The sequence below is a fragment of the Pelophylax lessonae genome (assembly GCF_965119305.1).
Source record: "Pelophylax lessonae genome assembly, chromosome: 6".
NCBI classification, from domain to species: Eukaryota; Metazoa; Chordata; class Amphibia; order Anura; family Ranidae; genus Pelophylax; species Pelophylax lessonae.
Window position 1 is genome coordinate 227076142 of NC_138773.1, and position 15907 is coordinate 227092048.

Sequence of the window (15907 nt, forward strand, 5' to 3'; positions counted from 1 at the left end):
GACATGGCATGGATGTGGCACGGATGAACGCTGACATGGCATGGATGAGCACTGATATGGCATGAATGTGGCACAGATGACCACTGACGTGGCATGAATAAGCACTGACGTGGCATGGATGTGGCACAGATGAGCACTGGCGTGGCATGTAATTAACCACTTGCCGACCGCCACGCGACTATTTACTGCGGCGGTCAGCCCCTCACAGGCAAAGTGACGTAGGGCTACTTCGCTAGCCTGTGAGGCTCTAGGGAGCGAGCGCGCGCCGCCGGAGGCGCACTCCCGCTCGGTCACGGACCCCCCGCGCGTGTGCCCACCGGGCACTCGCGATTGTATGTTACACCGGGAGAAAGGCAGGTGGCTAATGTAAACACACCCGCCTGTCATTCTCCCCTGTGTAAGAATGGAGATCATACGGTTCTGCTATGTAGGACCGTTGATCTCTGTTCTTACACCAGTAGCCACATCCAATCACAGTTAGAAGCACGCCCCTTACTTACTGACATATCTACATGAATGTCACACCACTTCCTCAAACTAAATCTCTCTAAAACTGAGCTGGTAATTCCCCCCCCCCCCCCGCCCGTGCCCCCCTCCATGACTTTTCCATCAAAACTAGTTATGCAACCATCAATCCCTCCCCTAATGCCAGGGTACTAGGTGTAATCCTAGACTCTGACCTGTCCTTTCAGCCCCAAATCCAATCATTGTCAAAAACTTGTAGACTTCACCTCCGCAACATCTCAAAAATTCGCCCGTTTTTAACAACTGAAACCACCAAGCTACTCATTCACTCCCTTGTTATTTCTCGCCTCGACTACTGCAACTCCCTTCTCTTAGGCCTACCACTTCATAGGCTATCCCCTCTTCAGTCCATCATGAATGCTGCTGCCAGGCTTACCCACCTTACCAACCGCTCAGTGTCTGCCTCCCCTCTCTACCAATCCCTACACTGGCTCCCGATTGCCCAGCGAATTAAATTCTAAATACTAACCATAACATACAAAGCCATTCACAACTCTGCCCCGAGCTACATCACCAATCTTGTCTCTAAATAGCACCCAAACCGTCCTCTCCGCTCCTCTCAGGACCTCCTGCTCTCAAGCTCCCTTGTCTCCTCCTCTCATGCTCGTCTCCAGGATTTCTCCAGGGCCTCTCCCATCCTCTGGAACGCTCTACCTCAACCTGTACGGCTATCTCCTATTCTAGCTGCTTTCAGGCTATCCCTGAAAACTCATCTCTTCAGGGAAGCCTATCACACCGCCAACTAATCTTCCATCAGCTCATTCCCTACTGTTACAACCTCTTGTACCACCTGCCCCACCCTATTAGATTGTAAGCTTTTCTGAGCAGGGCCCTTTTAATCCTCTTGTATTTTATTGTATTGTCTCCCTCTAACATTGTAAAGCGCTGCGTAAACTGCTGGCGCTATAGAAATCCTGAATAATAATAAAGTGTTGTAAAGGCAGGTTTTTTTACAATGCATTAAGATAAAAAGCCTTCTGTGTGCAGCAGCCCAAATACTCACCTGAGATCCATCTAGATCCAGCGATGTTGCAGGAGTGTCTCAGATGCCCAGAACTCCCCTGCTCATTGGCTGAGACAACATTGGTTCCCGCTGCTGTCAATCAAAGTCAGTCATGCAATGAGGAAAGAAAGGGGATGGGGCCAAATCGCGGCTCCGTGTCTGAATGGATACAGGGCGCAACTAGGTACAACTTGGGACATTCTGAAGAAAAAATGCCTTCAGGGTCTTCTCACTAGGCACCCCCTCTACACTTCAGGGTCCTCTCACTAGGCACCCTCTTTACACTTCAGGGTCCTCTCACTAGGCACCCTCTTTGCACTTCAGCATCAACACTGGCACCCCCTTTACCGCTAGCTAGCTCCTGGATCCCTTGGATCTTTACCAGAGTGGTCCCCTTTCAGCTAGGAAGACCCCCAGGGGTAGATTGCAGTACTCACGAACTGGGAATGCTTTCCTGAAACTGGACCCCTTTAGCTCCACTGGTCCTCGGCACACCGGATCCTCTCTGCAGCTCAGCTTAGCTCTACTCTCTGTCCCCTCGGGCAAGCCACCCGGGACGCCCGATCCTTCTGACAGGAGGAGAGACAGCTGTCCTCTCCCTCCTGGGACTCTGCTTCCCGCCAAAAATGCTGCGTCATGTGCTCCCCTTAAACTTATACCCACTCCCAGAATGCTGTGTGGCAGAATCTGCCTTTCTGGGGTAGATACAAGCCTGAGTGTGCCATTGACCGGGTTTCCTCCACTGCCCAATGAGAGCCCTCTCATAAAGCACAGTGCAGGACTTTTTTTTTGGTCCGCCCTGGAATCGGAACGCATGGGTTTTCAGTCTCATGCGATCCGAATCCATCCCATTTCAGAGTTCGCACTGCAAACCAATTTGGGGGTGTCACTAACTTTATATGGACACTAACAGAGGTTTGTAGAGAGCAGTATGAACTGCCTGCGAGTAAGATGTGATGCGGGAACCTGCACAGGAATCCCTGTGGTTCCTGCATCGCACCAGTGTAAACCCAGCCTCAGGGACGGCTCACACCAAAACACGGTGCGGGAAAGGTGCATTCCGTGCATATTTCCTGCACCACAGGTGAATGTCCTGCCCTTGTGATCTGCATACGGAGGCCGATGTATTGTCAATGGCACTCCAAATGCATATTGCAATTGGTTTTTGGGCACCAAATCAAATAGTACTGCAGTATCATGGGGTTTGGTGTAGTGTGTTTTCAAAAAGTAATGCTTCGAGTGTGATTTGCAGCTCATTCAGAGGATTAGGCTGTCGAAATTGTCCCGCATGGGAATGCGCACATTCAAACGCGTGTGTTCCGGTGTGAACTGGCCTTAAAGCGGTAGTATACCACTTTTTTTTTACTTTTAACTACAGGTAAGCCTATAATAAGGCTTACCTGTAGGTACAATTAATATCTCCTAAACCTCCACAGTTTAGGAGATATTTGCTTTGCATGCAGACTCTAACGCGAGCGGCGCATGCGCTCTGAAAGTCCGGCAGACCTTCAGAGTTCCTTGCCAGGAATTGCCGGAAAAATGACTCCCGGGCGCATGCGCGGGAGTGACGTCATCGCGGCTCCGGCCAATCACAGTGCCGGAGCCGCTGAACCCGGAAGAGACGCCGAGGGATCATGTCAGCTCCCACAGCGGTGTCTGGGGGTCCGTGTCGGGGCTTCGTTCTAAGGTAAGTGTTTCATAATGAGCTAGTATTCGATGCATACTAGCTCATTATGTCTTTGTCTTGCAGGGTTTTTTTTTCTTTGCGTTTACAACCGCTTTAAAGAGGTTGTAAACCCAAGAGAAAAAAATCCAAGAGAAAAAAAAAACTGTAAGACAAAGGCATAATGAGCTAGTATGCATCGCATACTAGCTCATTATGAAACACTTACCTTAGAACGAAGCCCTCCAGCGGTGCCCGCACACCGCTGAGACGGATTACTTTTTCCCCGGAGTTTCTTCCGGCTTTGCGGGCTCCGGCGCTGTAAAGTGGCCAGAGGCTCAGAGCCGGGATGACATTGCAGGAGAGCTGGACCTGCAGAGTGAATGCGCCGATGACATCATCAGCTGCATGCACTCTGAATATCTTCTAAACGGTGCAAGTTTAGGAACTATTTACAGTACCTACAGGTAGGCCTTTCTATACGTTTATCTGTAAGTACAATTAAAGAAGACTTTACTTCCTCTTTAAGCATTTAGCCTAGGTTCACATCTATAGATGTGCTGTTGATTCGTTTTTAGTGCTGTGATGTCATGGGGGATGGTCATAAACACGACCCCACTACCCCCCCTCGTCGCTGTAGCGGACTAAAAGTCACTCAAACTGCTGAACCACGCTCCAGAAGAGAGCTGCGCATGCGCAGGGTCCTGCATCTGCACGCTGCACACAAGGTGACGCAGTGTAAACAAACCGTTTCCAAGGGGCGGGGCCCAGCAACAGCCGAGGCTCAGACCTGCATGGATCTACCACAGCACTTATCTGTCATCATCCTCCGCACACCTCAGAGCTCCGAGCTATCCTCCTTCTGTGCGGGTATAATACATCTCACCCCCCTCCCACCTTATCATCAGCAGAATCACATACCCCATATATGACTACACATCTCCTGTACACAGCACTGCATACCCTTATGTATGACCACACCTCCTGCAGAGCATTGCATACCCCACACACGATCACACATCTCCTATGCACAGCATCACATACGACACATAACCAACATATTTCACATGCTCACACATCTCCTGTGCAGAGTATTGCACACTCCATATGATGTTTGTCTTTTACAGGACATCACATACAGAAAATGATCATATATCTTACAAGCAGAGCATTGCATACTCCACATTTGATCACATATCTCTTGCAGAGAATTGCATACACTATATGATCACACATCGCGTGCAGAGCATTGCACAACCCACCTGATCACACATCTGCAGAGCATTGTATACCCCTTATGATCACACATCTCCTGCAGAGCATTGCACAAACCACCTGATCATACATCTCCTGTGCAGAGCATTGCATACTCCACATATGACCACACATCTCCTGCAGAGCATTGCACAACCCACCTGATCACACATCTGCAGAACATTGTATACCCCTTATGATCACACATCTCCTGCAGAGCATTGCACAAACCACCTGATCATACATCTCCTGTGCAGAGCATTGCATACTCCACATATGACCACACATCTCCTGCAGAGCATTGCACAACCCACCTGATCACACATCTGCAGAACATTGTATACCCCTTATGATCACACATCTCCTGCAGAGCATTGCACAACCCACCTGATCATACATCTCCTGTGCAGAGCATTGCATACTCCACATATGACCACACATCTCCTGCAGAGCATTGCATACCCCATACGATCACATATTTTCTGCAGAGCATTGCACAACCCACCTGATCAAACATCTCTTGCAGGGCATTGCATACCCCACATGATCACACATCTCCTGCAGAGTATTGCACAACCCACCTGATGATACAACTCCTGTGCAGAGTATTGCATACACATCATCTAATCACACATCTGTACAGAGCATCACATACCCCACACAACTCCTGTGCAGAGCATTGATACACCCCATCGAATCACACATCTACTGTGCAGAGCATTGCATACCCTACCTGATCACACATCTCCTGTGCACACCCCACGCAACCACACATCTCCTGTGCAGAGCATTGCATACACCCCATCTGATCACACATCTGCAGAGCATTGCATACCCCACATGATCATACATCTCCAGGACCCCCATGCAGAAAATATATATCAATGTACAACCCATTTATTTGTACAATGTAATCATCTGATTCACCATAGCAGCCCTTGCATACTGTATGTCATTCTAATTTACAATGATATTCATTTGTGATTTCTGATCAGTTTGCTACAAACAGACACAGATCAGGACAGGGGACACAGTTGTCACAATTGCCATGCTGCATGTGGCAGTGTGTGTCACCTATAGCTATGCAATGTCCTGTGCGTCCTGCAGGGCTGATGACTATTTCCTTAGTTACCAAACAAACAGCAGAAGCAGAGCCATGTCAGAGGCTCAGCCAGAGCTCCTACGATAAGGGATTGATGTCATGTTCTCAGGGAATAGGGGGAACCCCACACCTCATTCTGTTTTACTGATTCTGAATATTTTGTAAACGCAGGGAACAGACGGCGATTATTGCGGCAGTCATGTCTCACACGTAAGTACCACATTGCCTGTTCCCTTTTCTATTTCTGTGGTAGACTCCTTGGAAACCCCCTGATTTATATAGAAGGGTTTCTTCATCATTTCCAGGCTTACAAGTGACTAAAGGTTTCTCAATTTTACCTAACCTCAAAGTATCTCAGACTTCTACAAAACACGCATTTCACAGAAAAACCCAATTGTTGACTGAGAGTCATATGATGAACTTTATGTCAGCTTATTGTTTATGTATCCAGTCCCCTTTTCACCCAGGTTATAAAATCAAAACTAGGAGAAAAGAAACAAAAGTTATCCATTTTAGGATAAAATCAATTTTACAAAAAAAAGTATGTAAGTGTCATACTGGCCATACATGCACTGATTTTGCATGCTAGTTCATTTTCATTTAATTAGATCAGTGTTTCCAACCTGTGTTCCTCCAGAGCAGGGTTTCTCAACCAGGGTTCCTCCCGAGCAGGGTTTCTCAACCAGGGTTCCTCCCGAGCAGGGTTTCTCAACCAGGGTTCCTCCCGAGCAGGGTTTCTCAACCAGGGTTCCTCCCGGGCAGGATTTCTCAACCAGGGTTCCTCCAGAGCAGGGTTTCTCAAACAGGGTTCCTCCAAACATTCTGCATTATATTGCTCTTCAGATGGCATTTGACAGGTGGTAAGGAGGCAATATATCACCTCCTGATTAGCTGTTTTAACTCCTTAAACCCTGCAACAGTGCACTGTAACCGCGTCATTGCATTCGGTTGCGGGCCACCCTCTGTGCTAGTCACATAACCAGAAACCTAGCTATCTAGGCCTGTGATCTATGCTGCAGAGGAGATTGCCTATTCCTCCCCACCAGCCAACTTGTCATACCCAAATGATCGGCACTGGTGCAGCATTTTCTCTTGAAGATGTAAACATTTAAGCCCATTTGAAATGTATAAACTCCGCGCGAAGGAATTCTATTTGGATAGGACAAAAAGTGTAACAAAGGTGAATAAATACGAATAGATATACTATGATAAATAAATGCGTGTAAGTGTAGGCTGCAGCCGCCCTGTATTTTAGTCCGAGGACTAAGTGTAAAATAAAGGGAAGTATGGTGATGGCGCTGCCTATAAGAGCAAATTAAATTACAATGGACACATCAAATGGTGAATTCAATAAAGTGACTTTTGCATATGAATAAATATCATAACATAAACATAAATTGCAATATGATGCTGATCAAATAAAGTGCTTGGAAAATAAAGTGCTTATTGAATATGGTATTGTCGTGCACGTGTGGCAATACCCAACTGTATCATACAGTGTATAAGGGTGCTTTAGGTGCTAAAAAGGAACTGGTAAGCAAAGAACATAAGTGAACATAAAAGAAGAAAAAAATATGAAAGATATATATAATAAACGTATAGTCAAGGTGGGTGCTGGTGTGCTAAAAAGGTGAATAGTCCAAATAGTGAAAATTATTTATAGTCCAGTGACTAGATTTAATATAGAAGATGTCCAAAAAAAGGTTTCCTTATATATAATAGAGATAGGTGGGTGGTTAGTGGCAATCTCTTAGATTACAAAGGGTGACCCCGTGCTGTGTGGTAGGGTGCTGCGTGATCCTTTCTGGTAAAAAAACTTACTCACCAGAAGCACCCACCCCACACAGGGGTATCAGGTGGGTGTGTATAAATCAAGGGTCTCAGTGTCTCCCCTCCTCCTGGATCGTAAGTCCTGGAAGTAGCCTTGGAGGTCCTAACTGGAGATATCCCTGGGGTACTAATGGGTCCTATTGCTCTCCTATAGGCCGGGAATGTTCCGAGGGGTCCACCAGATACAACTCATAGCCGTATACCAAGGGATAGATAAACAAGGCACATAGCGTGATACCGTTTGGATAATTTTATTAATTAAATAATAGAGAGGTACTCACATTCAGAAGTAAATAAACGAGCATAGATACGAGTGTGGAGCGCTATGTGGTCCAAGCCTCGTTTGCAATGTACAGGAACCGGAAGTGACGCGACACGCCGTACGCTGAGGACGTATTGATTACGAAACGCGTACGGCGTGTCGCGTCACTTCCGGTTTCTGTACATTGCAAACGAGGCTTGGACCGCATAGCGCTCCACACTCGTATCTATGCTCGTTTATTTACTTCTGAATGTGAGTACCTCTCTATTATTTATTTAATAAAATTATCCAAACGGTATCACGCTATGTGCCTTGTTTATCTATCCCTTGGTATACGGCTATGAGTTGTATCTGGTGGACCCCTCGGAACATTCCTGGCCTATAGGAGAGCAATAGGACCCATTAGTACCCCAGGGATATCTCCAGTTAGGACCTCCAAGGCCACTTCCAGGACCTATTGAGTACCCCAGGGATGCCTCCAGTTAGGACCTCCAAGGCTACTTCCAGGACTTACGATCCAGGAGGTGGGGAGACACTGAGACCCTTGATTTATACACACCCACCTGATACCCCTGTGTGGGGTGGGTGCTTCTGGTGAGTACGTTTTTTTACCAGAAAGGATCAAGCAGCACCCTACCACACAGCACGGGGTCACCCTTTGGAATCTAAGAGATTGCCACTAACCACCCACCTATCTCTATTATATATAAGGAAACCTTTTTTTGGACATCTTCTATATTAAATCTAGTCACTGGACTATAAATAATTTTCACTATTTGGACTATTCACCTTTTTAGCACACCAGCACCCACCTGGACTATACTTATATTATATATATCTTTCATATTTTTTTCTTCTTTTATGTTCACTTATGCTCTTTGCTTACCAGTTCCTTTTTAGCACCTAAAGCACCCTTATACACTGTATGATACAGTTGGGTATTGCCACACGTGCACGACAATACCATATTCAATAAGCACTTTATTTTCCAAGCACTTTATTTGATCAGCATCATATTGCAATTCATGTTTATGTTATGATATTTATTCATATGCAAAAGTCACTTTATTGAATTCACCATTTGATGTGTCCATTGTAATTTAATTTGCTCTTATAGGCAGCGCCATCACCCTACTTCCCTTTATTTAAGCCCATTTATTAGTCAGTATCTACCCCAGCTGGACTATAAGGTCCCTTTCACACGGCCGTTCCAATCTGGTCTCCCTGTCATTTTTTCAGGCGACCTGATCGGATGGTCCATGCTGCCCTATGGACAGGTGGGTATAAATGGACTTGTGCCCATTTACACCCATCTACCTCCAGGTCCCTTCCAGTCAACCAAAAAAAAAAAAAAAAGGAAGAGGATTGCATCCTTTTCTGATTTTGCAGAGTGGATCAGAGGCAGCCAGATGTAAAGAACAGCAAGGTCCGTTTACACCTCTAGCAAGGTTTCCAGGCCTTGGGCCTGAGGTGGGTCTGCTATCAGTACCGGTAACGCTTCCAACACATTTAAGTTGTGAACCCAGGTGTGAGGATCGAGACAATGACCATTCTGGCATCTTTGGTTGTTTTGTTTATTGTATATTGGGGATGGGAGAAAGGAATGAGTGGGATACTCCTCTGGCTCTTCTAGGCTTAACTGGGACTTTGTACAAAACTGCTCACTAGCGCTGTCTTGGCGCCAGCTGAATGCCGACCAGCGCTTCCTGATGCTTGCAAATACTGCTTGGTTGAATTAGTGACCTCAACTTTAACTTATTTGTTAACTCAGAAAATCCAGGACTGTAGAACACTTGACTCCTGACACTGCTTTAGCTCAAAAGTCACTGAACAGCTCCCTCCAACCCTTCACTGACCGAGGTAGCTCCTTGTCACTGCTTGTGCTGCTGCAACTATTAACTCTGTACACTACACACTGTACACTGACTCTTCAGGGCACAACCACAGGTACCCCCTCTACACTTCAGGGTCCTCTGACTAGGCACCCCCTTTAACAGTTAGCTGACTCCTGGATCCCTAGAACCTTCTCCGGAGTGGTCCCCTCTGAGACAGACCCCCAGGGGCAGTCCACAGTACTCACGACCTTTGTAGGCTTTCCTGGAACTGGACCCCTCTCTCTCTCTCCGCTGGTTCTCGGCACACCGGATCCCCTCTGCAGGTCAGGTCAGCACTCTTTGGATTCCCAGGCCACCACCCGAGACACCCGCTTCCTCTGGCGGGAGGAGAGACAGCCGTACTCTCCCTACTGGGACTATGCTTCCCGCCAAAGATGCTGCGTCATGCGTTCCCTCAAAACTCATACCCACTCCCAGAATCCTCTGCGGCAGAATATGCCTTCTGGGGTAGATACAGGCCTGAGTGTGTCTCTGATTGGGTTTCCTCCACTGTCCAATGAGATCCCTCTCATGGAGCCAGTGGGGAGACTCCCCTCTCAGCAAACACACCTGGGAGACATGACAACCAGCTGAAATCATGGCCCTGCTTTTAGGCAGCCAAGGCCCACTATACTTTACCTAGCACCTACCTGTAGGGTGCTACACACCTAACCTCCCATAGAGCTCAGCTCTGCACAAACTGAGCCACAGATCTGACATCTGCCCTGCTCTGCTCTGATCAGCAGGGAACCTGCTCTGACCCTGTGCTGATCTCAGCAGACAGCGCTTTGTCTAAAAGAGGTGTTATAAAAACTCCTCATGTATCAGTTAGGTAAGCGGTATCCAAAAAAACAAAAATGTAATATATTGCAGCTTACTGATCCTTACATGTGGTGGCTACATTCGTTTTCTTTTTTGAGCCCTTTTCCTCTTTATTTTCACATGGTAAACCAGCAGGTAACACATCCTGTTTTAGGGTGTCTCCACTCAATGATGAATTATTTCTTTAAAATTCTGTGTACATTTAGCCCCCATAAATACCTTAGAATTGTTTCAAAGATCTTGTCTGCAGTCATTTCCTTTATGCCTGTGTCTACTATTCATTCTTAAGCAATCCATTACTGAGACTGTACCTAATGACAAGCAATGTGCCTAGGTGTAGAAACACGAAGGGGTTTGTTTTGATCCTATAGCAGAGTAGTAGTTTTTTGCCTCCGTCCCTGTGTATCTAGAAGGGTGATTTTTGTTTGATGCCTCAAGTCAAAAAAGAGGGGGTGGGACTTTTACGGGCAAGTGAGTTTATACACAATTTGTAAAAAAATAGTCAAGATTTATTTATATATACAATATTGTTTACAATGATACATATATCCAGTGCATATGTGTTTTGGGTTATAGACCCAAGTGGTGTTTAAAAGGAAGGAAAGTTTTGGAGAATATCCGTGACATAGGTGAAAAGGTGACTTTTATTTTGGACGTTGCTCTCTGTTTTTTCAGGCGTGTTGCTTGAAAAAGTTTCACAGAGATCCAACTGTGAGTCCAAAGCGCATTTCCGACGCGTTTCGGCTATAGGGTAGCCTTTTTCAAGGGCTTTGGGTTATCACTATTCTGTAAAGATAGTGATAGATGTTATTTGAGTCTTTTGTATTTTAATAAAGTATTTTTTGACTTGGTATTTTTTAATTCATATATACATACTTTTTCTGTTTATTTCTGTGAGCCTCCTTTTGCCTGGATGGATTCGCAGCAGGAACCACTATGGTGCAGTCTGAGGAATATATATATATATATATGTATATATATATATATATGCGTTATATATTGTTTGTTTGATGTATGAGGTTTGAAGGTAAGTATATGACTTACTGTATTGTTGTCTTCCAATTTTGAAGTTGGAATGTGGGAGGTAATATCCTATTCTTATGATGAATGGATCTGAGAATACATACATGTAATGTTAAATATTTGATGATTGTGCAGGGTAGTGGAATAGGTTTTTTGTTGATTTTTTAGGTGGGGTACTTACAGTAGAAGTAACTTTTACCCTTTTAGTTGATAGTTTTTTGAAGGTTTTTTCTTTTTTATATAGTATTAAGTTTTTCTGAAAGATATTCCAGGTTATTTTGTTAGAATGTCTCAACACATGTACACTCGTATGTGCACACATGTGCATACATGCATGCATGTACACGTATGCACGAATATACAGGTGTGAGCATATACACTTACTCTTATATCGTAGGTATGTAGTAAAGGAGACCTTTTTCCTCCCGCACAATCATTAGTATGTGGTAGTCACAGTTATTGTGTAGACTTACTGTTGGTGAGAGGTTATATATAAAGTAAATAATATATATACACATGGAGTCCAGTGAGCTAAAAAGTGCTGATTTTATTATTCAAGTGACTTGTGGTATTTCCGGTGGATGATGGGTCATCCTTAAAGGACTTACTGTTTAGTGGTTGCTTCCTCGTGCTGCCATTCAGTCTCTCCAGTCCCTTCAGTGTGAGGGGATCGTGGAGAGACGTTGGTTCCCCGGCCTTATAAAGCCTGTTGCGCAGGCGCCGTGGGTCCCGCACGTACTCGGCTAGATTACGCAATTGGCGCGGTCCGGGTTACTGCGCATGCGCCCGAAGGTGCGCACGCATCCCGAGGTCCGTCATTGCGTATTGGCCGCCGACACGGAGAGGAGGAACCAAGATCCCTGGGAGGGGGATCTTGATGGGGAAGATGGTATGTCCCGGTGTTCCATCTTAACCCCTGGTTGTCCAGGGGCTTACCGTGCCGGGTGCGATTTTATCCAGGTTAATATGAGGCTCAAGCAAACAAAACAGAATAATCATATAATTAAAGGAAATCAAACATTGATATCACATAATAAGTCATATATACGCAAGTAATAGAGCAAAAAGAATAAATGGAAAAAAATTTAGTTTTAACAGCAGTTTCAAGAGTATAATTCTCTGGTTTATATGGGGGCAATCAGGCTTGGGGTATATTCTGGGAAGAGGGAGGGGAAAGGGGAAGGGAGGGATAATATAGGGATAATAATGGTAAAGAATAATAAATAATATGAAATAAAAAATATTAATAAATAAAAAAATTAAAAGATAATAATAGTAGAATAAAGTAAATGAAATAAGGTAAAAGGGGGGAGGGAGGGGGTGGTGAGGGAGTTTTATTTTGTTTTGATGAACCTGGATAAGGGGTTTCTTCATGGTAAAGTATCTCTATGGGGTAGTATCCTGTGAGATGGATGTCACATTGTTTTTTAGTTAGCAAAACTATGTACAAGAATTTTGGTGAATGGATGAGAATACTTCCTTTTTATCAAAGATGGGTATCTATTGTCATATTCAGTCAGTTTTTCCCGAGGCGAAACCCTCAAGGAAGGGACGGAAACTTACGATCTCGTTTAGGCCTGGTGGTCTGGTTGCCTTTAAATGTTGTATCCATCTTGTTTCTATTTGGAGGAGTCTTTTGTTCCAGTCTCCTCCCCTGTGTGGAATATGTATTCTCTCAAGAGCAATAAATGTCACTTTGGGCATTTTGTAGCCGTGTTGGTATATTACGTGTCTCCCCAAAGGGAGATAGGGGTTGCATAGCTCCATACTGTTTATATGTTTGTTTATTCTCTTTCCCATCTCTTGTTTGGTTTTGCCAATGTAATATGATCCACATTCGCAGCGCATGAGGTATATTACTCCTCTAGTCCTACAATTAACGAAGTGTTTGGGTCTGAATTCTTCACCGTTGGGAAGTATTGTATCAGTGCATTTTTGGATGACCTTACATTGGGCACAACTTCCACAGGGGAATGTGCCTTTGGCTTTACAGGGGTCTTTCCTGCTTCCCTCTTTATATTCGCTATGCGTGAGGTTCTGTTGTAGAGAGCCAGCTTTTCGGTATGTAATCCTTGGGGTGTCTGGTATAAGATGTTTTAATGTAGGATCTTCTTTAAGTATAGGCCAGTGTTTTTGTAGTATCCTTTTGATCTTTGGATATTCGTTGGTATATCTCATTATAATCCTGGTATTGTCACTTTCCTTCGTAGTTTTTTTCTCTTTCTTTTTGAATAGGATTTCTTGTCTTGATTGTATATTGACCTTATTGTAAGCTTTTCTGAGGGTACTTTTTGTGTATCCCCTTTGGATGAGTCTTTCAGTTAGAAGTCTTGCTTCCTGTTGGAAGTCTTGATCGGCTTTACAGTTTCTTTTAAGTCTCAGGTATTGGCTATATGGAATAGCTCTTTTAAGGGGTGTGGGGTGAAAGCTGGAGGCATGTAGAATAGTATTTCCTGCAGTCTCCTTCCTGTAAAGTGTTGTCTGTATTTGGCCAATTTCATCTTTTATTATCCAGGTATCCAGAAATGCTACTTTTGTATTACTATAATTTGACGTAAAAAACATGTTATGATTGTTGGTATTCATTTTATTTAGGCATCCTTTTATTTGTTCTTCTGGTCCATCCCATACGATCAGGATATCGTCCAGATATCTTTGCCATAATAGTATATGGTCGGTATACATACGGTTTTCTTCATTGTTTAGGAATTCTCTTTCCCAATCTCCCAGATATATGTTGGCGTAGGATGGGGCACAACTTGTGCCCATCGCTACGCCACATGTCTGCAAATAGTAATTACCATCAAAGGTGAAGTAATTATGATTAAGAATATATTCCAACATCCGGGTGATGAATTCATTAAATTTAGTTTCCCGGTCACTTCTTTGACTTAGTGTTTTTTTAATAATATCTATTCCTTTTTTATGTGGGATATTATTATACAGCGATTCTACGTCAACTGTAATAAGGAATGCTGTTTCTGGTATAATCATATCTTCCAAGATTTGAAGGAGGTGTACCGTGTCCTTGATGTATGAAGGTAGGTTGGTGACGTACGGTTTTAGGTGTGCGTCAATTACCTGACTTGTAGTCTCGGTAATATTTCCGTTTCCTGAGACTATAGGTCTGCCTGGTGGGTTTGTTTTGTTTTTATGTACCTTGGGGAGGGCGTAGAAGGTTGGTGTTCGTGGATGTTTAATCTTCATGAAATTCCATAGGGTTTCCGTAATTATCCCTACATTGAGGGCTTTGTCTAGTATTATGTTGAAATCTTCATTAAAGGCGTTGATCATAACTGGTGATATTCTTTTGTAACAGTTGGGGTTATTCAAAATTTTCAAACACATTTTTTTGTAATTTTCATTATTCATAATTACGATATTACCGCCTTTATCGGGTGGTTTGATTGTAATTTCTTCCAGATTTTGTAGTTCTTTTATTGCTAATTTTTGGTTTTTGGTAAGATTTTGTGTCTTGTGGTCCTCTTTTAGTTTTTCAATATCTTTTGTAATTTCCCGAACAAACAGTGCGATGGCCGGGTTTAGATTTAGGGGTGGAAATTTTTGTGATTTCTTTTTAAAACCTGTTTGTGTGGTTTCTGTAGAGTTATCTTCTTCTTCCTCCTCGTCTGTATCTGATTGGTTCTCTTGTTCAGGCCAATCCTCTAGGCCACCCTCCTCCAGTAGTAGGTTAAGGTCCTTTATGGCTCGAAGTTCAGCAGCTGTTAGGTTAGGTGGTTGTTCCACTGTTGTAGGTTTGGTATACATGGCTTTGAAAAGTAAATTCCTGGCAAATAAATTAATGTCTTTAATAAAAAAAAAAAAAAAAAAAAAAAAAAAAAAAAGACTGGAACAAAAGACTCCTCCAAATAGAAACAAGATGGATACAACATTTAAAGGCAACCAGACCACCAGGCCTAAACGAGATCGTAAGTTTCCGTCCCTTCCTTGAGGGTTTCGCCTCGGGAAAAACTGACTGAATATGACAATAGATACCCATCTTTCCTAAAAAGGAAGTATTCTCATCCATTCACCAAAATTCTTGTACATAGTTTTGCTAACTAAAAAACAATGTGACATCCATCTCACAGGATACTACCCCATAGAGATACTTTACCATGAAGAAACCCCTTATCCAGGTTCATCAAAACAAAATAAAACTCCCTCACCACCCCCTCCCTCCCCCCTTTTACCTTATTTCATTTACTTTATTCTACTATTATTATCTTTTAATTTTTTTATTTATTAATATTTTTTATTTCATATTATTTATTATTCTTTACCATTATTATCCCTATATTATCCCTCCCTTCCCCTTTCCCCTCCCTCTTCCCAGAATATACCCCAAGCCTGATTGCCCCCATATAAACCAGAGAATTATACTCTTGAAACTGCTGTTAAAACTAAAAAAAATTTTTTTCCCATTTATTCTTTTTGCTCTATTACTTGCGTATATATGACTTATTATGTGATATCAATGTTTGATTTCCATTAATTATATGATTATTCTGTTTTGTTTGCTTGAGCCTCATATTAACCTGGATAAAAT

General features: G+C 43.6%; 1 protein-coding gene across 1 annotated transcript in view; it reads left to right on the forward strand.

The window, feature by feature from the left end:
* The first annotated feature begins 5444 nt into the window (after positions 1-5444).
* The window catches only part of DRC11 (dynein regulatory complex subunit 11), a 315369-nt gene continuing 304906 nt past the window's right edge, over positions 5445-15907 (forward strand). Inside the window, exon 1 of the mRNA XM_082262397.1 lies at positions 5445-5757. Coding sequence (XP_082118523.1) covers positions 5747-5757 — 11 coding nt within the window. The 5' untranslated portion in view covers positions 5445-5746. The remainder of the gene's footprint in view (positions 5758-15907) is intronic.